Source organism: Rhinopithecus roxellana, chromosome 4, assembly GCF_007565055.1.
Source record: "Rhinopithecus roxellana isolate Shanxi Qingling chromosome 4, ASM756505v1, whole genome shotgun sequence".
Classification (NCBI taxonomy): Eukaryota; Metazoa; Chordata; class Mammalia; order Primates; family Cercopithecidae; genus Rhinopithecus; species Rhinopithecus roxellana.
The window spans coordinates 139,159,614-139,186,526 of record NC_044552.1 but is presented as its reverse complement, the minus strand read 5'-3'; the positions used below and the strand labels follow the sequence as shown (position 1 = coordinate 139,186,526).

Below are 26,913 nucleotides of genomic sequence, written 5' to 3'. Positions count from 1 at the left end.
GAATGAAAAGAGAGAAAGGAATGAAATATTTGAAATAATAATGACAGAGAATTTTCTCAAATTTATGTCAGACATCAAACCACATATCCAGGAAGCTCAGAGAACACCAAGTAGAATAAATGCCCCCAAAACTACCTTGAGACATATAATTTTCAAACTATTGAAAATCAAAGATGAAGAAATAAATTATGAAAAAGCCAGAGGGAAAAATCACTTTGTCTATGGAGGAGAAAAAAATAAGAATTATGTGTGACTTCACCTCACAAACCATGCAAACAAGAAGGGAATGGAGTGAAATGTTTAGTGTTGAGACAACCCACTTAACCTAGAATTCAAGTTCTAGGGTACATGTGCATAACGTGCAGGTTTGTTACATATGTATACTTCTGCCATGTTGGTGTGCTGCACCCATCAACTCATCAGCACCCATCAATTCATCATTTATATCATGTATAACTCCCCAGTGCAATCCCTCCCTCCTCCCCGCTCCCCATGATAGGCCCCAGTGTGTGATGTTCCCCTTCCCGAGTCCAAGTGATCTCATTGTTCAGTTCCCACCTATGAGTGAGAACATGCGGTGTTTGGTTTTCTCTTCTTGTGATAGATTGCTAAGAATGATGGTTTCCAGCTGCATCCATGTCCCTACAAAGGACGCAAACTCATCCTTTTTGATGGCTGCATAGTATTCCATGGTGTATATGTGCCACATTTTCTTAATCCAGTCTGTCACAGATGGACATTTGGGTTGATTCCAAGTCTTTGCTATTGTGAATAGTGCTGCAATAAACATACGTGTGCATGTGTCTTTGTAGTAGAATAATTTATAATCCTTTGGGTATATACCCAGTAGTGGGATGGCTGGGTCATATTTACTATGTGAAATAGTCCTTTAAAAGTGAAAGAGAAATAAAGACTTTCTCAGTCAAACACAACTGGAAAGAATTTATTGCCAGTAGATCTGCATTTGCAAAAAATGCTAAAAGAAGTTCTGTAGGGAGAAGGAAAATCATATGGGTCAGAAACTTGGGTCTACATAAAGAAAGGAAGAATATCAAAAGAAGAGTGAGTGAAGGTTAAATAAAAACTTTTATTTCCCTTATTCTTAGTTGTTCTGACAGACAACAGTTTGTTCAAAATAATAATAGCAATAATATATGTTTATGTATTTATATAAAGTATATACATATATGCTTATATATAGGTGAAATGAATGACAGCAATAATACAAGGGATAGTAGGGAGGAATTTGGATGTTTTGTTATTATAAGATACTCACACTATCAATGAAGCACTATGGTGTCATTTGAAAGTGGCCTTGGATTAGTTGTAAATGTACATAGCAAACTCTATGGCGACCACTAAAAAAGTAAAAAAGAAGTGTAATTGATATGCTAAGAAAGGAGAGAAAATGGAATCTTATAAAATGCTCATTTAAAACCACAAAGGGTAGAAAAAGAGTGGAAGACAAAAATAGTAACAAAAAACAAAGGCAGCAAATAGAAAATAGTAACAAAATGGTAGATACTAATCCAACTATACCAAAAATCACTTTAACTTCAGTAGTCTAAAAGCATCAATTAAGACAGAGATTACCAGAGTAGATCTAAAAACAAGACCCAACTATAGGTTGTCTATAGGAAATCAACTTTAAATATAAAGACACACATAAATTAAGAGTAGAGAGATGGAGAAAAATATACCGTGCTAACACTAATCAAAATAAAGCAAGAGTAGTTATATTAATTTCCAGACGTGGCAGACTTCAAAGCAAGGACAGTTATCAAAGATAAAGAAAGACATTACATAATGATAAAGGGGTCAATTTTTCAAACAGACACAACAGTCCTTAATGTGTATGCACCTAACAGCAGACAATCAACAAGTACGTGTGGCAGAAACTGCTAGAACTGCAAGGAGAAATAGATAAATCTACTGGTCGAGTTGGATCTTCAACATCCCTCTATCAGTAATGGACAGATTCAGCAGGCAGAAAATCAGTAGGGATGAAGGTGAACTCAACAATACTATTAACTGGATATAATGGACATATATCCATATAGACTACTGATCTAAAAACAGAAGAATGCACATTCTTCTCAATCTTACATGGAACATTCACCAGTAGAGACCACAATCTGAACCATAAAACAATTCTTGACAAATTTAAACTAATAGAAATCATACAACCATCTGCTCTCAGACCACAGTGGAATTAAACTAAAAATAATAACAAAAACAACTGGAAAATCTCAGAATAGGTGGAGATTAAACACACTTCTAAATAACACATGGGTCAAAGAAGAAAGCTCAAGAGAAATCTAAGAATATTTTGAACTAAATGACACTGAAAATATACCTTATCAAAATGTGTAGGATGAATTGAAAGCAGTGCTTATAGGGAAATTTATAGTATTGGATGCATATACTAGAAGAAAGATCTAAAATCAGTCACCTAAGCTTCCACCTTGGGAAACAAGAAAAAGAAGAGAAAATTATTCAAAGTAAATGGAAGAAAAGAAATAATAAGAATTAGAACGTAAATCAATGAAATTGAAAACAGGAAATCAATAAAAAAAATGATGAAACCAAAAGTTGGTTCTTTGAAAAGATCAATAAAATCAATAAGTCTCTAGCCAGACTAAGAAAAAAAAAAAGGACACAAATTACTAATAATAGAAATTAAAGAGGGGAGACCACTACAGATCTTATAGACATTAAAAAGATAAGGGAATATTATGAACAACTATGTGCTCACAGAGTTGATAATTAAATGAAATGGACCAACTCCTTGAAAGGTACAATCTATCTAAACTCACACAAGAAGAAATAGACAACCTGGATAGGCCTCTATCTATTAAAGATACTTAGTCAATAATAACCTTTGAAAACAAAAAACATCAGGCCCACGTGGGTTTACTGGTAAATTCTACCAAGCACTTAAGTGAGAAATTATACCAACACTTTACAGTCTCTTCCAGAAGATAGAAATAGGGAAGATTCTTCTTAACTCTTTTTATGAGGCCAGCATTACCTTAACTTCAAAACCAAAGACATTACAAGAAAAGGAAAGTGGCCGGGCGCAATGGCTCACACCTGTAATCCCAGCACTTTGGGATGCCAAGGGGGGTAGATCACTTGAAGTCAGGAGTTTGAGACCAGCATGACCAAGATGGTGAAACCCCATCTCTACTAAAAATACAAAAATTAGCTGGATGTGGTGACAGCCACCTGTGATCCCAGCTACTCAGGAGGCTGAAGCAGGAGAATTGCTTGAACCAGGAGGTGGAGGTTGCAGTGAGCTGAGATCGTGCCATTGCACTCCAGCCTGAGCAACAGAGCAAGACTCCATCTCAAAAAAAAAAATTAATTTGACTGTTAGATTACCAAGCCAGGCTATTAAATAGCTAATATTCTCAGATCTACCTGTATCTTGTATTATATCCTGAACCATTAATTTAGTTTCCTAACACTTCTGCTTCAATATTTATAAAACAACTGAGGTAAATTAGCTAATGTCTTAGATGTCTTCCTGACATTAATGTCTGAAGATTGTATTAACTATTGCAATTGAAAATTGAAAATGCAGACTTACAGAAAGTACATTATTAGAATTAATGCCATCATTTGAATTTTTCATTTATGTATTTTAATAATCTTTTGCTGTAGGCTTGACTTCTAAAAAATTCAGTTTGCTTTTGAAATATAACCATGAATAATATTCATCTGGAAAAGAAAGTAGAACTCATAATGCCAGCTATGGGGTAAAAAAATCTTTTCAACAAATTAGAGTAGAACAACTGGATATCTACATGGGAAGGAAATGAACTTAGAACTTTATCTCAATTAGTTGTTCACAATATGCCTACAAATTCTTTGATACTCATCCCCTAAAAGGTATGAATTGGCTGGGCGTGGTGGCTCACTCCTGTAATCCCAACACTTTGGGAGGCCGAGGTGGGCAGATCACTTGAGGTCAGGAATTTGAGACCAGCCTGGCCAACATGGTGAAACCCCATCTCTACTAAAAATACAAAAAAAAAAAAAAAAAAAAAAACCAGGCACGGTGGTGCATGCCTGTAGTCCCAGCTACTAGGGAGGCTAAGGCAGGAGAATCACTTGAACTGGGAGGTGAAGGTTGCAGTGAGCCAAGATTATACTACTGCACTCCAGCCTGGGCAACAAAGGGAGACTCCACCTAAAAAAAAAAAAAAAAAAAAAAAAAGATATAAATCAACTCCTATCACCTTCAATGTGAGATGGACTTAGAGACAGACTTCTAATGAATAGAATGAAGCTGAAGCAATGGTGTAACATTTTGATACTAAGTTATAAGAAACACCTTGATTTCTTCCTCACTAGTTCTTGCTTAGATCATTTGCTCTAGAGAAAGCCAGGAGTAAAGTTGTGAGGACACCAGACAGCCTTGTAGAGAGTTCCATACAGCAAGAAGCTGAGACCTTCTCTCAACAGGTATGTGAGTAAGCCACCCTGCAAGCAGAACCTTTGGCCCCAGACCACTGAGGGCTACAGGCACGGCCAACAGTTTGACTATAACCTCATGAGGTCCTGAACCCGACCCATCCAGCTAAGCCACTTCCAAATTCATGACTTACAAGCTGTGTGAGACCAGAAATTTATTTGTTGCTTTAACTGCTAAATTTTGGAGTAATTTGTTATTCAGTAGTAGATAATATGCCTCACAGCAGGCCTAGAGGTAAAATCAAAAGAATTATTGGCCTAAATATAAAGGTTAAAACTATAAAGCTTCTAGAAGAAAACAAGGACTAGGCAAAGATTTCTTAATTTAAATACAGAATTATGAGGCCAACATCATCCTGATACCAAAGCCTGGTAGAGACACAACAAAAAAAAAGAGAATTTTAGACGAATATCCCTGATGAACATCGATGCAAAAATCCTCAATAAAATACTGGCAAACCAAATCCAGCAGCACATCAAAAAGCTTGTCCACTATGATCAAGTGGGCTTCATCCCTGGGATGCAAGGCAGGTTCAACATACACAAATCAATAAACATAATCCAGCATATAAACAGAACCAAAGACAAAAACCGCATGATTATCTCAATAGATGCAGAAAAGGCCTTTGACAAAATTTAACAGCCCTTCATGCTAAAAACTCTCAATAAATTCGGTATTGTTGGGACGTATCTCAAAATAATAAGAGCTATTTATGACAAACCCACAGCCAATATCATACTGAATGGACAAAAACTAGAAGCATTCCCTTTGTAAAACTGTCACAAAAACAGGGATGCCCTCTCTCACCACTCCTATTCAACATAGTGTTGGAAATTCTGGCTAGGGCAATCAGGCAAGAGAAAGAAATAAAGGGTATTCAAATAGGAAAAGAAGAAGTCAAATTGTCCCTGTTTGCAGATGACATGATTGTATATTTAGAAAACCCCATCATCTCAGCCCAAAATCTCCTTAAGCTGATAAGCAACGTCAGCAAAGTCTCAGGATACAAAATCAATGTGCAAAAATCACAAACATTCTTATACACCAGTAACAGACAAATGGAGAGCCAAATCATGAATAACTCCCATTCACAATAGCTTCAAAGAGAACAAAATACCTAGGAATCCAGCTTACAAGGGATGTAAAGGACCTCTTCAAGGAGAACTACAAACCACTGCTCAGTGAAATAAAAGAGGATATAAACAAATGGAAGAACATACCATGCTCATGGACAGGAAGAATCAATATTGTGAAAATGGCCATACTGCACAAGGTAATTTATAGATTCAATGCCATCCCCATTAAGCTACCAATGACTTTCTTCACAGAATTGGAAAAAACTGCTTTAAAGTTCATATGGAACCAAAAAAGTGCCCGTATTGCCAAGATAATCCTAAGCCAAAAGAACAAAGTTGGAGGCATCACACTACCTGACTTCAAACTATACTACAAGGCTACAGTAACCAAAACAGCATGGTACTGGTACCAAAACAGAGATATAGACCAATGGAACAGAACAGAGCCCTCAGAAATAATACCACACATCTACAGCCATCTGATCTTTCACAAACCTGACAAAAACAAGAAATGGGAAAAGGATTCCCTATTGAATAAATGGTGCTGCGAAAACTGGCTAGCCATAAGTAGAAAGCTGAAACTGGATCCTTTCCTTACTCCTTATACAAAAATTAATTCAAGATGGATTAGAGACTTAAATGTTAGACCTAAAACCATAAAAACCTTAGAAGAATACCTAGGTAATACCATTCAGGACATAGGCATGGGCAAGGATTTCATGTCTAAAACACCAAAAGCAATGGCAACAAAAGCCAAAATTGACCAATGGGATCTAATTAAACTAGAGAGCTTCTGCACAGGAAAAGAAACTACCATCAGAATGAACAGGCAACCTACAGAATGGGAGAAATTTTTTTTGCAATCTATTCATCTGACAAAGGGCTTATATCCAGAACCTACAAAGAACTGAAACAAATGTACAAGAAACAAACAAACAACCCCATAAAAAAGTGAGCAAAGAATATGAGCAGACACTTCTCAAGAGAAGACATTCATACATCCAACAGACACATGAAAAAATGCTCATCATCACTCGCCATCAGAGAAATGCAAATCAAAACCACAGTGAGATACCATCTCACACCAGTTAGAATGGCAGTCATTAAAAAATCAGGAAACAACAGGTGCTGGAGAGGATGTGGAGAAATAGGAACACTTTTACACTGTTGGTGGGACTGCAAACTAGTTCAACCATTGTGGAAAACAGTGTGGCGATTCCTCAAGGATCTAGAACTAGAAATACCATTTGACCCAGCCATCCCATTACTGGGTATATACCCAAAGGATTTTAAATCATGCTGCTACAAAGACACATGCTCACGTGTGTTTATTGCGGCACTATTCACGATAGCAAAGACTTGGAATCAACCCAAATGTCCATCAATGACAGACTGGATTAAGAAAATGTGACACATATACACCATGGAATACTATGCAGCCATAAAAAAGGATGAGTTTGTGTCCTTTTTAGGGACATGGATGCAACTGGAAACCATCATTCTCAGCAAACTGTCGCAAGAACAGAAAACCAAACACTGCATGTTCTCACTCATAGGTGGGAATTGAAAAATGAGATCCCTTGGACACAGGAAGAGGAACATCACACACCAGGGCCTATTATGGGGAGGCGGGGGAGGGGGGAAGGATAGCATTAGGAGATATACCTAACGTAAATGACGAGTTAATGGGTGCAGCACACCAACATGGCACATGTATACATATGTAGCAAACCTGCACGTTGTGCACATGTACCCTAGAACTTAAAGTATAAGAATAATAATAATAAACTATGTAATTTGGGAGTATTATTTTATAGACTGTGGATAACCAAATATAGAATTTGTGATTTTTAATGCTTTATCTGTATAAAATCATTTTATATTCTATTTATAGTATGCATTTTTTAGCTCATTAAAAGTACATAAAAACTGCAAAAAAAATTAAAATACAGAAAACGTGAACTTTAAAAGAGAAAGTTAACAAGTTGGACTTCATCAAAATTACTCATGCTATTCAAAAGACATCATTAAGAATGAAAATACAAGTCACAGAGGAGAAGAAAGTACATGTATTTATGTTTTAGGGATGCCTATCAAGAACATATAAAGAATTCAGTAATGAAGACAACTCAATTTTTATAATGTACAAAAGATTTGAACAGACACTTTATGAAAGAAGATATTAAATGGCTAATAAAGATATTAAAAAATTGTCAATGTCATTGGTTACTGAGGAACTAAATCACAGTAAGATACCTCTTGGACCTACTAGACTCAATAAAATTAAAACTACTGATGGTATCAAGTATTAGTGAGGATGTACAGTAACTGGAACTCCTATACACATCTGATAGGAATGTAAAATGGTAAAACGTCAAATGATTTTACCATTTTACATTTACTGTTTTACTTAAAAAGTTGAACATACACCTAACTTACAACCCACTAGGATCATATCCTGGATACTTACTCAAGAGAAATAAAAACCAGTGTCCATACAAAGACTAGCAAATGAATGTTCAAAAATGTTCATAATAGAAAAAAACATAAACTAAATATTCATTAATAGGTACATAAACAAAATAAGATGTATATATATTATACAGTGCTACTCAACAATAAAAAGGAATGAACTGTTACATTTTTGTAATAACATAAATGAATTTCAAAATCATTAGGTTGAAAGAAACCAAAGAAAAGAGAGTGCATGCTGTATGGCTATTTACATAAAATTTTAGAAAATGCAAACTAACTTACAGTGACAGAAAGTAGACCAGTGGTTACCCATGGTTCAGAGTGGAGGAAAGAATGAATTACAAAGAGACACAAGAAATCTTTTGGGAGTAATAAAAATGTTCTGTACCGCTGTGGTTTGAATGCCCCCTCCAAAACTCATATTGGAATTTAATTGGCATTGTGGTGATATTAAGAGGTGAAACTTTTAAGAGGTGACTTTTCTCAGGCATGCACTCTCTCACCATGTGATACCTTCTGTCATGTTATGATGCAGCAAGAAGGCCCTTATCAGATACAGCCTCTTGATCTTGGACTTCCAGTCACAAGAACTGTGAGCCAAATAAATCTTTCTTTACAAATTATCTAGTGTGTGGTATTCCATGATAGCAGCAGAAAATGGACTGACATGTAACTTACTTGTGACAGTAATTGATGTTGCATATAAGTGCCAATACACATAAAATCTGCACCTTAAATGAATGTAATATATTCTATGTAAATAATAGCTCAGTAAATTTTATTTAAAATTAAAAAAGAAAAGGAAATTACAGACCAGTATCTCTCATGAATATAGTTGAAAAATCCTCAACAAAATATTAGCAAATTAAATCCAACAATGTATAAAAAGAATTATAAACCAGGACCAAGGGGATTTACCGAGGTATGCAAAGCTGGTTCAACATTTGAAAATCAATTAATGTAATCTGCCACATCAAAAAGCTAAAAGAGAAAAATCATATGATCATGTCAGTAGATACAAGAAAAGAATTTGATGAAATCCAACACCCATTCGTGATAAAAATTATCAGTAAACTAGGAATGGAGGGTGAACTTCATCAACTTGATAAAGAATAGGTACAAAAACTTAATAGCTAACATCATGTTTAATGGTGAAAAAGCTAGAAGCTTTCCCAGTAAGATTAGGAGGAAGGCAAAGTGTCTCCTCTCACCACTGCTTTTCACCATCATACTGGAAGTTCTAGCTAATGCAGTAAGACAAGAAACGGAGATGAGAGGTATAGAGATTTGGGATGGAGCAATAAGACTTCTTTGTTCCCAGATTATATGACCATGTATTGTAGAAAATCTGAAAGAATCAACAAAAAAACTCCTGGAACTAATAAGCAATTATAGCAAGGTTGCTAGAAAAATGGTTAATGTACAAAAGTCAGTTACTTTCTGATATACTAGCAATGAACAAGCAGAATTTGAAAGTAAAAGCAGAATTTGAACTAAGCAGAATGTTGAAGAAGAACAAAGTTGAATGACTGACCTATTCCACTTTAAAACCTACTATAATGCTACAGTAATCAAGATATTGTGGTATTGGCAAAAGAATAGACAAATAGATCAGTGGAACAGAATAGAGAGCCCAGAAATGAACCCACATTAATATAACCTGATCTATAATAAAGAAGCAAAAACAATCTTTTGAACAAATGGTGCTGGAACAACTGGACATTCATACACCAAAAAAATTAATCTGGACACAGACCTTATACCCTTTACAAATATTAATTCAAAATGGATCATAGACCTCAATGTAAAATGCAAACCTATAAACATCCTAGAAGGTAACATAGGAAAAAACCTAAATGACCTTGGATATGGTGGTGACATTTTAGATACAACACCAGAGGCATGATCCATGAAAGAAATAATTGATAAGCTGGATTTTATTAAAATTAAAAATTTCTGCTCCATGAAAGACAGTGTCAAGAAAAGGGTAAGATGTGCCACACACTGGAAGACAATATTTGTGAAAACCACATCTAATAAAGGACTGTTGTCCAAAATATACAAAGAACTGTTAGAATTAAAAAATAATAAAGCAAACAACCCAATTAAAAATGGACTGAAAACTCTGATACCTCACCAACAAAGATATGCAGATATTATTCAGTGCTAAAAGGAAATGTGCTATCAATCCTTGAAAAGGCGTGAAGGAGCCTTAAATGCGTATTACTAAGTGAAAGAAGCCAGTCTGAAAAGGCATGTTTTCAGCTCTCTGTCATTCTACAAAAGGCAAAGCTATGAAGTCAATAAAAAAGATCATTGTGTTTAGTGGAGGTCTCATTTTGTCTCCCAGACTGGAGTGCAGTGGCGTGAACACAGCTCACTGCAGCCTTGACTGCCAGGGCTCAAGTGATCCTCCTGCCTCAGCCCCCCGAGTAGCTGGGATTACAGGCACGTACCACCTCTCCTGGCTAATTTTTGAATTTTTTTTTTTTTTGTAGACATAGGGTCTCGCCTTGTTGCCCAGGCTGGTCTCAAACTCCTGGGTTCAAGTAATCTTCCTGCCTCAGCCTCCCACAGTACTGAGATTATAGGCATGAGCCACCATGCCTGGCCAGATTTTTAGGACAGTGAAAATACGCTGTATGATACTAAAATGGCAGATTCATGTCATTATACATTTGTCCAAACCCATACAATGTACAACACCAAGAGTGAACAGTAAGGAATGCTATGGACTTGGGGTGATAATGACATTCAATGTAGGTTCATCAGTTGTAACTAATATGGCACTCTTTTCGGAGGTGTTGATAATGGGGGAGGCTATGTATGTTTAGAATATGGGAAATCTCTGTAACTTTCGTTTAATTTTGTTGTGAACCTAAAACTACTCTTTAAAAAAGTATTTTTCTAAAAAAAAAAAAAAAAAAGTCAGGATATATCCCTTTCCCCTATACATAGTCACTATGGTAAAGGTCCATTATGCAAAAGACAAGGAAAAAGTACTTTAAGCAGTGTTCAAGGACTTTCCTCAAGAATATCTGGAGAACTTGTTAAAGCTCAGGTTGCTGACCCTGTAACCCAGAGTTTCTAATTCAGTAGGTCTGAGGTGGGGCCTGAGAATTTGCATTCCTAATAAGGGCCAAAGACATGCTGTTCCTGGTGGTTTGGGGACTTTAGTATGGGAATCATTGTATTAGAACCACTCCCAGATGCTCAGACTAGCATTTTGAATTCACACATTTTGGCATATTCACCCAATTTGATAAATTTTGAGGCAGGTGTGTTTTTCACTTGTTTACCTGATAGTGCTAGGAGTTAACCTTATGAATATGTTGTGGGTGAATTTTAATCAAGGACTTCATGACCAATACTTTACACCTAATGTTGGAATCAATATTCGTGCTATAAATCTTCACAAATGCTTTATTGCTATAATGAAACTCTGACTTGTAACTAAGCTGTCTCCCTGACTAATGGTCATCAGTAATAGCTTATGTAGAAACTCTCAGTTTGTCTCTCAGAGATGGTAATTTTTTTCATTTAGTTTCTTTCCTAGCACAATTATCCTTCAAAAGTTAATACAGTATGACAAGGGTAATTTATCACAGCTTTACAAAGGTTCATGTTACAAACATGAAATTTGATCATTTCAAATATTGAAAATTAACAATGTTATCTTTACTGCGAAGGAAAGGTAGAGGCTCATTTTTGGATGACCAATCCCCTCTGTAAAAGTGTTGGTTTCCCTAGGCCCTGCATTGGTCCGGACAGGGAAGCCTCATAGCTGTGCCTGTGTCAGTGAAATAGAACATGTTGCCTTTCTGTGTCAATGCTACTATTATAGAAACAATTATGAGATTATAACCTAAATCCACAATGATCGAGTGCTTTTTATTGCTGAGTCCTAAATTATCATGAAGGATATACACAATTTTAAAAGTATCCAGAGGAGACAGAAAAAAAATTGGTTAAAATTTTTGTCACTGGTTCTAAAAGGAAATTGAGATATTCCACTTGATTTTTCTTTTTGTATTATTGCTGAAGATCAGATGCAAAGATATAAACTCAGGTTATACTAAAGAGAAGTAATTTGGATATTTGAAAGAAATTATTTATATGAAGATTGTTGTAAAAAGAGAGAACAAAAAGTATGTTTTGCCTGAGTAAATCCTTATTTTCAAATTTCTTAACAAGAAAAGACTTTCCTCTTATAGCACCATGAGTTTATCCATTGCACTAGAAAATGGGACAGAGTGGATAAAGAAAGTATCCTTAGATTTGGTCATTTTTTAAAAGACTCTCTTTTCTCCAAACTCCTAGCAAGTAGAAAACAGTATGTGTTTGTTTTCTTGATCTTTTTGCTTCCCTTAAATACCCTACAGGGGAGGTCCATGTAAAAAGCAAAATTACCCAAAGACTGTCAACAGAAGGTAATGAGTAACTGCTCTTGATAATTAGTTCTTTGTGTAATTATATATTATTAAACTTTCCTTAAGAAAATTAAAAATACTTCTGAGTATTGTTGGTACCTCACCAACAAAGATATGCAGATACTATTCAGTGCTGAAAGAAAATGTGCTATCAATCCATGAAAAGGCATGAAGGAATCTTAAATGCATATTACTAAGTGAAAGAAGCCAATCTTTGTGTAATTATATATTATTACACTTTCCTTAAGAAAGTAAAATTACATGCTGAATGAAATAACTGTCAAGTACGAGAGAATATTAAAATAGCGTATGTTAAACCATGTGTAAATATAAAATAATGAACTTATAAAGAAGATGCTAGGCCATCAGGTATAATCCAGAGTTGCCTGGGAACTACTGTAGACAGACATGGCCTGCTGTATCTCCATCTGCAGTGTCAATAATTATTGACTGAATGATCAATGAATAACTGATTTAAACACTGATGAAGTACTGGTTTTCTTCAAAGCATGTATGGAAAAATTATACTCTCATATTGCAAGTGTAATGGAGCTGTAGTTCCCTAATGACTGAATTCTAGTCTTGAATGTGTGAAAGAGAACAGCAAAATAAGCTTCCGTTTTTCTGTTTAGAAAGCTAAAAGTTGAGAAAGAGAACATAAATAGACTAGAAAGTCATTAAGGATATGGTAAAACAAATTTTTTCACAAAACTCTACCGTCTAAAAGAGCCACATCATAATGTTTGAAAGAAATAATTTATGACCAATAAAAGCAAGTATCAACTTAGTGTAAAAAACATAAAGAATTATTTAATTCAGGAAGGTTTATTGATTATTGCCTTATAATTTATAGATTATTAGTTTATAGTGAGCTAATAAGAAAATAAGGATTCTGTAGAATGCAGTCATAAATTTTGAGATTATCATTGTAAGAATTTGCTGCTATTTTCCAAGACAGGATATTGGGATATATGGAACGTGAATTTAGCCAGTCGTGGCAATTTATATATTCTTCTACTTTAGTTCTGTTTTCATTATTTAAATTGTTTTATTTGAGACAGATGATTATCTTGGAACATAACACTTTTCTTAATCTATTCAGGTTCCCTTTGTTTAGGTGCCTTAATACCTCATATAAGTTTTACTACCAAGTGTTTTGATTCAAACATTAAGTTTTAAGTAGTAATCTTAACATAAGCTTAGAAAAAAATAGAATACTCTTTTCAAATTGCTTATCTCTTTATCTTTTCTAGAAAAGTTTTTTGAAATGAAGAAAGGACAATGTAAAGACGCTCTAGAAATTTACAAACGATTTCTAACTAGAATGACACGAGTGTCTGAATTTCTCAAGGTTGCAGAGGTAAGTAATATTAAGTTTTGTTGAGAATATAATTTTTTAAATATTTGCTCATATATCTGGAGTATATAGTAGAAGGTGTAAGAGAGTCACAGTATGTTAGGGTTGGAAGTGCCTCGGAGTCACAGTATATTAAGGTTGGAAGTGACTTTGGAAGTCATCTCATCCAATTTCTCACTCAGAGCTGTACTCTGTACTCCTGCATCCTAATCAGATGATCATTCTGCATTCAAATAAAAGTTTCATGGATAATAAGCTCATTTGCTGCTTTGCAAGGTGGTCCATTCCTTCATTCTACCTAATAGCTATCTTTAATTGTTAGAAAAGCCTTTATTTTCATTGAACCTTAGGTTTGCCTTTAGAAAAGCCTGTTTATTATTCTTAGCATGTAAATGATAAATCGTGAATTCTGACCTTCCTTACTTTGGCAGTGATTTATACACAATGAAAAGTAAAACAGAAAGTATAATTTGTTTTATAAAATGTATAAATTGTTTCTTAAGGATGTATCTTTATACTTGATTAGAATACCTGTGTGACTATACAGTTGCTGTTCCTGAAATTATCTGTGAATTGGTATTTTCTCTTATAAAATTCAATTAATGATTCATGCTGATATTGGAAATTATAACATTGTTATTATAGTCCTTTGGAAGAATGACAAGTGTATTTTTATCTTACATGTCAATTAACTGATTACTGAACTGATTGGAATGTTGTATGAAAGAGGTTCTACAGCTCAGCAGCAAACCATACAATGCTGTGGATGTGGGACATTCATGCCATGTTTTTGCTGTTTTTGTCATTTTAAGAATATACTGCAAGAACAAGCATTTTATACACACAATTTAAGAAGTACTCTAGTCCATGCATTGTGTTTAAAATCTTTTATTCATAGAAGTAATAATTATCACATGCAAATTCTGGAACCAAAATAATATCACAAAATGCTGATTCTTGAACTTTCACCCATACAACAGGTAATTAGAATAAAAATCTTTTTTAAATATAAGGGAAACAAAAGGTAAAGATTAGCTTATGTAAATTGTATATGCATTAAAGCACATGCATGTTTCTTTCCTCATGGGTTTATCAACGTTGGTAGTCTTTAAGAAATGATAGAATTGCTTGAAATTTTTTTCTTTTGCTGCTATACAGGTTTTATTTTTTGTATTTGGTATGATTTTGCCATGGTTTAACTGTAATTATCAGCTTAATCTAGTAAAATTTGCCTAATTTCTTTCTGTGAAAAGATAAATTATGCCTAAGTACCAAGAACAGATTATTTTATTGTTTCATTAAATCTTGGTGTACATTCTTCCCAGTTTCCCATTTGTTATTGTGTATAACTAAGGAGCTGGCATGTGGCAGTCTGGGGTATGCATTTCTCTAATCAGTATTACAAGGCTGGGCTCAAGATTCCCGTGAGAAAAGTTCTTCTTACTTGTCAATTCCTTCTGTCTTAACACGTAAAATTTTACTTTTTGTCTGTTGATACCTCATGTTAGCACAAGCCCAACTGAGGCCATTGAGAGATATACAGAGATCAGATGTAATTTTAAGAGCCTGTCTTTAAATAACTGGATAATAAATTTAAAAATTATTTTTATTTGGACATTATGATTAAGACTTTTTCATAGAATGAATACTAATTTACAAAATTATTTTTAATAGAGTAAACATTAAATCACAATGGGACAACCATAACCATTTGTGTTTTCTTTCACATTTAAATCACGTTGTTCATAATTTGAACACACAATGTTTGAATACCAATGTTGAGTGGTTTGGTTATGATTGCTTAATATAGAAATTTTTCAACAAATGTACAAATCTCTCTTTACTGTATAGTACTCATGTGGTCTATGTATGGATTCATACTCAATAACTATCCCATAGTTAGTAACACTTACCTGAAGAGTCTCAAGAAAATTTCTAGAATATGATTTTCAAAATACAACTTTATATATTGGTTATTTGGGAAATAGTAACAGTAGGTTCTTCATTGTATGGAAGAAAAGGTAAAGTAGTTGAACAAGTTCTATGGAAATATTCAAATTTTTTAAATTGCTTGAACTACAGAAAACTTACTATGTCTTATATTCTTATTCTGAAGTCTCCTATGGCAGACAAGTAAAACTTTGTAAAATAATTTTTACAGGTAAGACATATTTCTGCTAAATACTCTTCTCTTTTATAGAACCAAGTTATTCTTAGTTTTCTATTCTAAGGTAGATATAAGAATCGTAGGAGTTACATCTCCCAGAATATTTGCAGACAGAAAGTGATGAGATTTCTGTAACACTTTAATCCTCTAATGATAATGTGGTTCAGAAGTTCAGAGCAATAAAAATAGCAGTGTTGAGGAAGAATTCTTAAATTATCTCTTTGAACACAATTATCCATTTAATGGAAATACGTCACCTTTTCCTGAAGTGATTTCAGTATTAGGGATCGATAATGTTTCATTTTAAAAAATGCCTCTTTCGGTGCCTTCTTAGCACAATAGGCAGCAAGTCAGTGTCATAAAAATGCCTCTTTTGTTCATATTAATATTTTTAAATGGATCATCTAAAGTGGTGTTAAAATGTACAGATAAACAATGCAGTTGCTTTAATTTACAATTTCCCTAATTTGTAATAATATAAGTGAGTTTAGGGAAGTATCAGTGGCTAAACTGTTCCTAAAGTCAGAGTTCAGTCATTAGAAGGTGAATTCCAGAGAGGGAAGGAAGACAGCCAACTAGACAAAGCTGGCAAATGCCTCTCCCACCAGTAGGAACCAAAATATTGAGTGAGTCATCACACTGATGATCAACAGATCTTTTGAGAGAAAATACTGAAAATCAATAGAGGGGCAACACAGATACCATAGTTGAAGAGGGAGGAAACTGGGAAGCCTGCTGGGAGCCACCACATGCCAGCTGCAGTAAAACACATCCATAGGTGCCCCATCCCCCAAGGCTCTCCATCTTGCTCTGCAGTTCCTGCTCTCTACTGGCCAGGAGCTGCCATTGCTGCAGGACCAGGATGACTGCCCCCTCACCTACTGGCCCCTCCCAAGATTGCCTCCCTGGCCACCCCCAGAGGAGGATATCCACAGTGCAGCCCCTGCTTCCCTATCTGAGTGTTTCACGGTGGCCTGGAAGCAGTCTGGCACCCCCCCCGCGCAGCCACGGCTTGACCCCGAGGGGCCAGAAGACAAATCTGCAGGCCTGGTTTCAACTCCCTGGGACTCAAGCACATGGCCCACGAGTATCTTGCTGAGATCTATGGCCTGAGCTCAAGTGGAGGAAGAGCCCCCAGCATCAGAACAAAAAGAAGATTGTGACTTAGATTCTTATGCTGGTGCAGGTTCTTGTGCAAATGTAGGAGCTGGGTGTCCCTCCCTTCACAAGACCCATCTGGGAAGGGTGTGGCCTGATAGCCACAGCTTCTTTCCCAGGGAGCCCTGCAGCCCACATCATCTGAACAGCTCGGTGATCTGGGAGCAGAAGACTTGGGACAAGTCTAGTCAGTCAAGATGCTCCTGGGGCAGACACTGGAGGAAGACCTGTTGGGTCAGAGGAACACAAGCTGAGTGGGTCCCACAGCTGTCTGCCAGGCTGGAAACCCTGGGCCACAGGCACTTTTCCACTTGCATATGCATGATATCATTGCCCTGCCCAGGGGTCCTTCACCCCAACCCACTGCAACACCAGACCACTAGTAGTCATATCCCACAACCTGCTCTGACTCTAACAAGCGCAGTGAGCCCCCCCAAGAGTTAGAGATCTCTTGGTGACCTCTCAGCTGGGACCACCCATAAAGGGAGAGGGTTGCACAGCCCGCTAAAGCCCCCTTTTGGGCAAAGAAAACATGGGTACAGCACCAGTAGTTGAAGGGGACAGCACCAAGGCCCAAGGCCTGGAAACAAACTTGGACAGGGAGTTATCTCTTGGCCTCTGCCTCCCCTCCCCAGAGCACTGCCACATACACACTGAAAAATAAGAGGTGTCTGGCTGAGTAAGAGTATATCTGCTGACCCTGATGTCACTATGAAGCGCCATCTACAAGACTGCAACCTAAATTGCACCACCAAACAAAAATACATTGTTTCACCATGCAATACCTCTGAAACGCACCACAGGAACCCATCCATAACCTCAGAACCTAGAACAGAGCCTTGACCCTCTGAAAGCACTCAGAAACAAAACCAATCAACTATATACAACATTCACCAGTCAACCCTTAAGGGAAAAAAAAATGTAAAAACAAAAAGCCCTATCCAAACGAAAGCAAATTGACAAAGAAAAAGAAAAGCCAGCTCCCTCAGGTGAGAAGGAATCAGCTCAAGAACTTAGGCAATGCAAAAAATCAGAGTGTTTTGTTTTCTCTAAAGGATGGCATTAGCTCCCTAGCAGTGGGTCCTAACCACAATGAAATGTCTGAAATTATGGACACTGAATTCAGAATCTGGATGGCAAGGAAGCTCAATAAGATCTAAGGGAAAGTTGAAATCCAATCCAAGGAGGCCAGAAAAATGATCCAAGATATGAAAGATGATGTAGCTATATTTAAAAAGAACTAAACGGAACTTCTACAGTTGAGAAGTTCACTACAGGAATTTCAAAATGTAGTTGGAAGCCTTAATGACAGACTAGATCACACAGAGGAGAGAATTTCAGAGCTTGAAGACCAGTCCTTTGAATTAACCCAGTCAGACACAAAGCAAAGAATTTTAAAAAATTAACAAAACTTCCAAGAAATATGGTATTAAGTAAAGCAACCAAACCTACAATTCATTGGCATTCCTGAGAGAAAAGAAGAGAGAATGAGCAACTTGGAAAACATATTTGAGGATATAATCCACAAAAATTTCCCCAGTCTTGCTGAAGAGATTGACACGTGAATACAAGAAATTCAGAGAACCCCTATAAGATACTATACAAGATGACCATCCCAACGCACATAGTCATCAGACTCTCTAAGATCAACACAAGAAAAAATCCTAATGGCAGCTAGAGAAAAGGATCAAATCACGTATAAAATGAACCTCATCAGGCTAGTGGCAGACTTCTTAAAAGAAACTTAGAAGCCGGAGATTGGTAGCCTATTCTTAGCATTCTTAAAGAAAAGAAATTCCAACTAAGAATTTCATACCCCATCAAACTAAGCTTCATAAGTGAAAGTGAAATAAAATCTTTCCCAGACAAGCATCTGCTAAGGGAATGTGTTACCAATCAACCGGCCTTACAAGACGTGCTTAAGGGAGTTCTAAACTTGGAAACCAAAGAAACCTGCTACCACAGAAACACATATAAATACGTAGTCCATAGTTCCTACAAAGCAGCTTCACAATTGAGACTATAAAGCAACCAACTGACAATACCATGACAGGAATGAAACCTCACATGTGAATACTAACCTTGAATGTAAATGGTACAAATACCCACCTGAAAAGACACAGAGTGGCAAGTTGGATTAAAAAAAAAGACCCAACCTTCTGCTGTCTTCAGTACATCCATCTCATGTAGTGACACCCGTAGCCTCAAAGTAAAGGGATGAAAAAAGATCCATCATACCAACAGAAAACAAAAAAGGACAGAGGTTGTTGCTCTTGTATCCAATAAAATAGACTTAAAACCAACAGTAAAGAATAAAAAAGAAAGAAAGAAAGAAAAAGGACAAAGAAAGGCATCACATAATGATAAAGAGTTCAATTCAACAAGAAGACTTAATTTTTAGCCGAAAGTGAGAGATTGGGGGAAAAAAGACTTAACTATCCTCAATATATACACACCCAACATTGGAGCACCTAGATTTATAAAATAAGTACTTCTGGACCTAATAAAAGACAGACAGCCACACAATAATAATGAGAGACTTCATCACCCCACTGAAAGCATTAGACAGATCATTGAGGCAGAAAACTAACAAAGAAATTATGAACTTAAATTTGACACTAGACCAACTGGACCTAATAGACATCTGCAGAATACTCCACCCAACAACCACAGAATATATGTTCTTGTCACCTGTACAGATCCACCGCATGCTCAGCCATAAAGCAAAGCTCAATAAATTAAAAACATCAAATCATAACAAGCATATTCTTAGACCACAGTAGAATGAAAATAGAAATCAATACCAAGAGGAACTCTCAAAACCACACGATTACATGGAAACTGAACAACTTGTTCTTGAATGACTACTGGGTAAACAACAAAATTAAGGCAGAAATAAAAACATTCTTTGAAACAAATGAAAACAGAGACACAACATGCCAAAATATCTGGGAGGCAGCAAAGGTGGTTTTAAGAGGAAAGTTTATAGCAATAAATGCCTACATCAAGAAGCTAGAAATATCTCACACATAAAGGAACTAGAAAAACAAGAACAAACTAATTCCAAAGCTAGCAGAAGAAAACAAGTAGCCCAAATCAGAGCAGAACTAAATGTAATTGACAAGAAGAGGGGATCATGGCGGATGGGAGGCAGGACCAGATTGCCGCTCCAACTTGGATGGACAGAGCAGCATATGGAGGCTTGCACTGTGAATTTTTGCTCCAGAACGACTGCAGGAATAAATTAGGAAACCTGAGAGGACCCACAGACCCCCTGAAGAAAGCAGATTGCTCCTACAAGGCCCAGGAGACACCTCAAATACTGTGAGTGCCCAAACCGTGGAACTGGGAAAGGGAGATCATCTGCCCCTGAACACACACACCCCACTGGGGAAACTGTAGGCCTAGATAACAGGAGAAGATTTTGATCTTACCTGGAACTGAGTCAATTTAGAGAGCCAAGCGAAATACAGGGATAGAAGAAGTAGTGAAAAAATCCCTGTGAGTTTACTGGGTCCCCTAGCAAGCCGTTTTTGCCTGACCTCACAGGGGTCCTTCAGGATGGTGGCCAGAGGCACTAGGAAAAGGCCACAGGGAGAAAGAAATCTCCAGCTGGGCTTTGTAACAATTTGAACTGATTGAGAGACCTCTTGGCCAGAACTCGGAGGAGTGTATGAATCTGGTGTGCAGACACCACAGGCAGGGGAAGAAGAAAAGCCTTATTTGCCTTCGCAGCTGGGAGGTAGGTAGCCTGGGGCTAGTTCTCAGCCCTGCTTGCCCACTGCCTGGAAACACATTCAGTGCTATTGCTGGGGGGGACAGTGGGACTGAGACTGGTCTTTTGGATTGCATGGGAGCTGGGTGAGGCCTGTGACTGCCGCCTTTCTCCCACTTCCCTGACAACCTGCATGACACAGTAGAGACAGTCATAATCCTCTTAGGAACATAACTCCATTGACCTGGGAACCTCACTCCTAACCCCCACAGCAGCCGCAGCAAGACCCACCCAAGGAGAGTCTGAACTCAAACATGCCTAGCCCCGCCCTTGCCCAGTGGTCCTTCCCTACCTACTTGGTAACTGAAGACAAGGGCATATACTCTTGGGAGTTCTAGGGCCCTGCCTCCCACCTGTTCCTCCTCATACTACCACAGCTGATGCTTTCTAGAAAGTGCCATGTCCTGGCAGGAGGCCAACCAGCACAAAAATAGTGTAGTTAAACCACCAAAGCTAAAAACCCTCACAGAGTTCATTTCTGCCACCTCCACCAGAACAGGTGCTGGTATCCATGGCTGAGAGACCCACAGACAGTTCATATCACAGGACTCTGTAAGACAACCCTCAGTACCAGCCTGGTGCCTGATAGACTTGCTGGGTGGCTAGATCCAGAAGAGAGAAAACAATCACTACAGCTTGGTTCACAGGAAACCACATCCATAGGAAAAGGGAGAGAGTACTACAGCAAGGGAAGACCGCATGGGACAAAAGAATCTGAACAACAGCCTTCAGCCCTAGACATTTCCTCTGACAGAGCCTACCCAAATGAGAAGGAACCAGAAAACCAACTCTGATAATAAACAAAACAAGGTTCTTTAAATCCTCCAAAAAAATCACACTAGCTCACCAGAAATGGACCCAAACCATCAAATCCCCGACTTACCTGATAAAGAATTCAGGAGGTTAGTTATTAAGTGAATCAGGGAGGCACCAGAGAAAGGCAAAGCCCAGTGTAAGGAAATCCAAAAAATGATACAAGAAGTGAAGGGAGAAATATTCACGGAATTAGATAGCATAAATAAAAACAATCAAAACTTCAGGAAACAACGGACACACTTATAGAAATGCAAAATGCTCTGGAAAGTCTCAGCAATAGAATTGAACAGGTAGAAGAAAGAAACCCAGAGCTCAAAGACAAGGTCTTCAAATTAACGCAATCTAGCAAAGAAAAAAGAATAAGAAAATACAAACAAAGCCTCCAAGAAGTCTGGGATTTTGTTAAACAACCAACCTAAGAATAATTGGTGTTCCCAAGGAAGAAGAGAACTTTAAAAGTCTGGGAAATATATTTGGGGGAATAATTGAGGAAAATTTCCATGGCCTTGCTAGAGACCTAGACATACAAATACAAGAAGCACAAAGAACACCAGGGAAATTCATCACAAAAAGAACATTACCTAGGCACATTGTCATCAGGTTATCTAACGTTAGGATGAAGGAAAGAATATTAAGAGTTGTGAGACAGAAGCACCAGTTAACCTATAAAGGAAAACCTTTATAGTTATACCTTTAAGGGTATAACTATAACTTTAGATTATAGATTAACAGCGGATTTCTCAGCAGAAACCCTACAAGCTAGAAGGGATTGATGCCCTATCTTCAGCCTCTTCAAATAAAGCAATTATCAGCCAAGAATTTTGTACCCAGTGAAACTAAGCTTCATATATAAAGGAAAGATACAGTCTTTTTCAGAAAAATGAATGCTAAGAGAATTCAATACTACCAAGCCACCACTATAAGAACTGCTAAAAGGAACTCTAAATCTTGAAACAAATCCTGGAAACACATCAAAACACAACCTCTGTAAAGCATAAATCTCCTAGGAACTATAAAACAAAAATATAATTTAAAAAACAAAAACAAAAAACCAAGGTATACAGACAACAAATAGCACAATGAATGGAATGGTACCTCACATCTAAATACTAAGATTGAATGTAAATGGCCTAAATGCTCCACTTAAAAGGTACAGAATTGCAGAATGGATAAGAATTCACCAGCCAACTACCTGCTGCCTTCAAGAGACTCACCTAACACATAAAGACTCACACAAACTTAAGGTAAAGGGGTGGAAAAAGACATTTCAGAAAAATGGGCACCAAAAGTGAGCAGGAAGAGCTATTCTTATATCAGGCAGTACAAACTTTAAAGCAACAGCAGTTAAAAAAGACAAAAAAGGACATTATATAATGATAAAAGGCCTCATCCAACAGGAAAATATTACAATCCTAAACCTATATGTACCTAACACTGGAGCTCCCAAATTTATAAAAATGATGACTAATAGACCTAAGAAATGAGATAGCAACACAATAATTTTGGGGGACTTCAGTACTTCACTGACAGCACTAGACAGGTCATCAAGACAGAAAGTCAACAAAGAAACAATAAAAGTAAATGGTTACCCTGGAACAAATGGTACCCTGGAACAAAACAAATATACGTCTGTTCTTAACAGATGTATATAGAACATTCCATCCATCAAATGCAGAATATACATTCTATTCAATAGCACATGGAACTTTCTTGAAGATAGACCATATAATAGGCCACAAAATGAGCCTTAATACATTTAAGAAAATTTAAATTATATCAGGCACTCTCTCAGACCACAGTGGAATAAAACTGGAAATCAACTCCAAAAGGAACCTCCAAAACCATGCAAATATATGGAAATTTAATAACCTGCTCCTGAATGAGCATTGGGTCAAACATGAAATCAAAGTGAAAATAAAAAAATTCTTCAAACTGAATGACAGTAGTGACACAATCTATCAAAACCTCTGGGACACAGCAAAGGCGGTGCTAAGAGGAAAGGTCATAGCCCTAAATGCCTACATCAAAAAATTTGAAAGAATAGAAACAGACAATCTAAGGTCACACCTCAAGGAACAAGAGAAACAAGAATGAACCAAACCCAAACCCAGCAGAAGAAAGGAAATAACCAAGATCCAGAGCAAAACTAAATGAAATTGAAATAAAAAGCAATACAGAAGATAAATGAAACAAAAAGCTGTTTTTTTGGAAAAGATAAATAAAATTGATAGACCATTAGCAAGATTAACCAAGAAAGGAAGAGAGAAAATCCAAATAAGCTCAATAAGAAATGAAATGGGAAATATTACAACTGACACCACAGAAATACAAATGATCATTCAAGGTACTATGAACACCTTTACGCACAAAAATTAGAAAACCTAGAAGAGATGGATTAATTTCCGAAAAGATACAACCCTCCTAGCTTAAATAAGGAAGAATTAGATATCCTGAACAGACAAGCAGTGAGATTGAAATGGTAATTTTAAAATTACCAACAAAATAAATGCCCAGGACCAGACCAATTCACAGCAGATTTCTACCAGACATTCAAAGAAGAATTGGTATCAATCCTATTGACACTATTCCACAAGACAGAGAAAGAAGGAACCCTCCCTAAATCGTTCTGTTAACCCAGTATCACCCTAATACCCAAACCAGAAAAGGACATAACCAAAAAAGACAACTACAGACCAATATTCCTGATTAACATAGATGCTAACATCCTTAACAAAATACTAGCTAACTGAATCCAACAGCGTATCAAAAAGATGATCCACCATGATCAAGGGTTTCATACTGGGGGTGCAGGGAAGGTTTAACATATGCAAATCAATAAATGTGATACACCACATAATCAGAATTAAAAACAAAAATCACAGGATCATCTCAATAGATGCAGAAAAAGCATTTGACAAATTCCAGCATCCCTTTATGATTAAAACTCTCAGCAAAATTGGCATACAAGGGACATACATCAATATAATAAAAGCCATCTATGACAAACCCACAGCCAATATAATACTGAATGGGGAAAAGTTGATAGCATTTCCTCTGAGAACTGGAACAAGACGAGGATGCCCACTGTCACCACTCCTCTTCAACATAGTACCAGAAGTCCTAACGAGAGCAATCAAACAAGAGAAAGCAATGACATCTAAATTGGTAAAGAGGAGGTCAAGCTGTTGCTGTTTGCTGATGATATTATTGTTTACCTAAAAAACCCTAAAGACTCTCCAGAAAGCTCTTAGACCTGATAAAAGAATGTAACAGTTTCCAGATACAGAATTAATGTACACAAATCAGTAGCTCTTCTATACACCAACAGCTACCAAACAGAGAATCAAATCAAGATCTCAACCCCTTTTATGATAACTGCAAAAAAATAAAATACTTAGCAATATACCTAACCAAGGAGATGAAAGACCTTTACAAGGAAAACTACAAAACACTACTCAAAGATATCATAGATAACACAAATGAAAACACATCCCATATTGTGTAGAATCCATATTGTGAAAATGACCATACTGCCAAAAGCAATCTACAAATTAAATGCGATTGCTATCAAAATGAATTACTCTTCACAGAATTAGAAAAAAACAATTCTAAAATTCATATGGAACCAAAAAAGAGTCCACATAGCCAAAGCAAGACTAAGCAAAGAGAACAAATCTGGAGGCATCACATTACCTGATTTAAAACTATACTATAAGGCTATAGTCACCAAAACAGCATGGTACTTGTGTAAAAATAGGCACATAGACCAATGGAACAGAACAGAGAGCCCAGAAATAAATCCAAATGCTTACAGCCTACTAATCTTCAACAAAGCCAACAAAAACAAAGTGGGGGAAAGGACAACCTTTTCAACAAATGGTGCTGGGATAATTGGCTAGCCACATGTACGAGAATAAGATTGGATCCTCATCTCTCACCTTATACAAAAGAAACTCAAGATGGATTAAAGACTTAAATCTAAGATCTGAAACTATAAAAATTCTAGAAGATAACGTTGGAAAAACCCTTCTAGACATTGGCGTAGGCAAGAATTTCGTGACCAGGAACCCAAAAGCAAATGCAATAAAAGCAAAGATAAATTTCTGGGACTTAATTAAACTAAAGAACTTTTGCAAAGCAAAAGGAATAGTCAGCACAGTAAACAGACAACCCACAGAGTGGGAAAAAATCTTCACAGAATCTACAATGAATTCAAATCAGCAAGAAAAAAAAAATCCCATCAAAAAGTGGGCTAAGGACATAAGTAAACAATTCTCAAAAGAAGATACACAAATGGCCAACAGACATATGAAAAAATGCTTAACATCACTAACAATCAGGGAAATGCAAGTCAAAACTGCAATGTGATACTACCTTACTCCTGCAAGAATGGCCATAATCAAAACATCAAAAAAACAAAACAAAACAAAACAAAACTGTAGACGTTGGCATGGATGCGGTGATCAGGGAACACTTCTACACTGCTGGTGGGAATGTAAACTAGTACAGCCACTGTGGAAAACAGTGTGGAGATTCCTTAAATAACTGAAAGCAGAACTACCATTTGATCCAGCAATCCCTCTACTGGGTATCTACCCAGAGGAAAAGAAGTCATACTTGCACACACATGTTTATAGCAGCACAATTCATAACTGCAAAATCTTGGAACCAACTGAACTGCCTACCTATCAATGAATGGATAAATAAACTGTAATATGTATATAATGGAATATTACTTAGCTATAAAAAGGAATGAGTTAATGGCATTTGCAGTGACATGGATTAGATTGGAGACTATTATTCTAAGTGAAGTAACTCAGGAATGGAAAACCAAACATCATATGTTCTCACTCATAAGTGGGAGCTAAGCTATGAGGATACAAAAGCATAAGAATGACACAATGGGCTTTGAGGAAATCAGGGGGAATGGGTGGGAAGAGGGTGAGGGATAAAGACTGCAAATAGGGTGCAGTGTATACTGCTCAGGTGATGGGTGCTCCAAAATCTCACAGATCACCACTAAATAACTCACTCATGTAACCAAACACCACCTCACTTGTTCCCCAATAACCTATGGAAGTCAAATAAATAAATAAATAAATGGAATTGACACCCCCAAAACATACGAAGAATCAATGAAATAAAAGTTGGTTCTTTGAAAGGATAAACAAGATTGATC

The 26,913-nt window shown here is 36.7% G+C and overlaps 1 protein-coding gene across 6 annotated transcripts in view; it reads left to right on the top strand.

Annotated features, from left to right (window-relative positions):
* Positions 1-26,913, top strand: part of SNAP91 (synaptosome associated protein 91) — a 156,260-nt gene that overhangs the window by 54,215 nt on the left and 75,132 nt on the right. For all 6 annotated transcript variants that reach the window (XM_010383958.2, XM_010383955.2, XM_010383954.2 and 3 more), the window contains one exon: positions 13,715-13,821. In XM_010383958.2, coding sequence (XP_010382260.1) covers positions 13,715-13,821 — 107 coding nt within the window. The remainder of the gene's footprint in view (positions 1-13,714; positions 13,822-26,913) is intronic.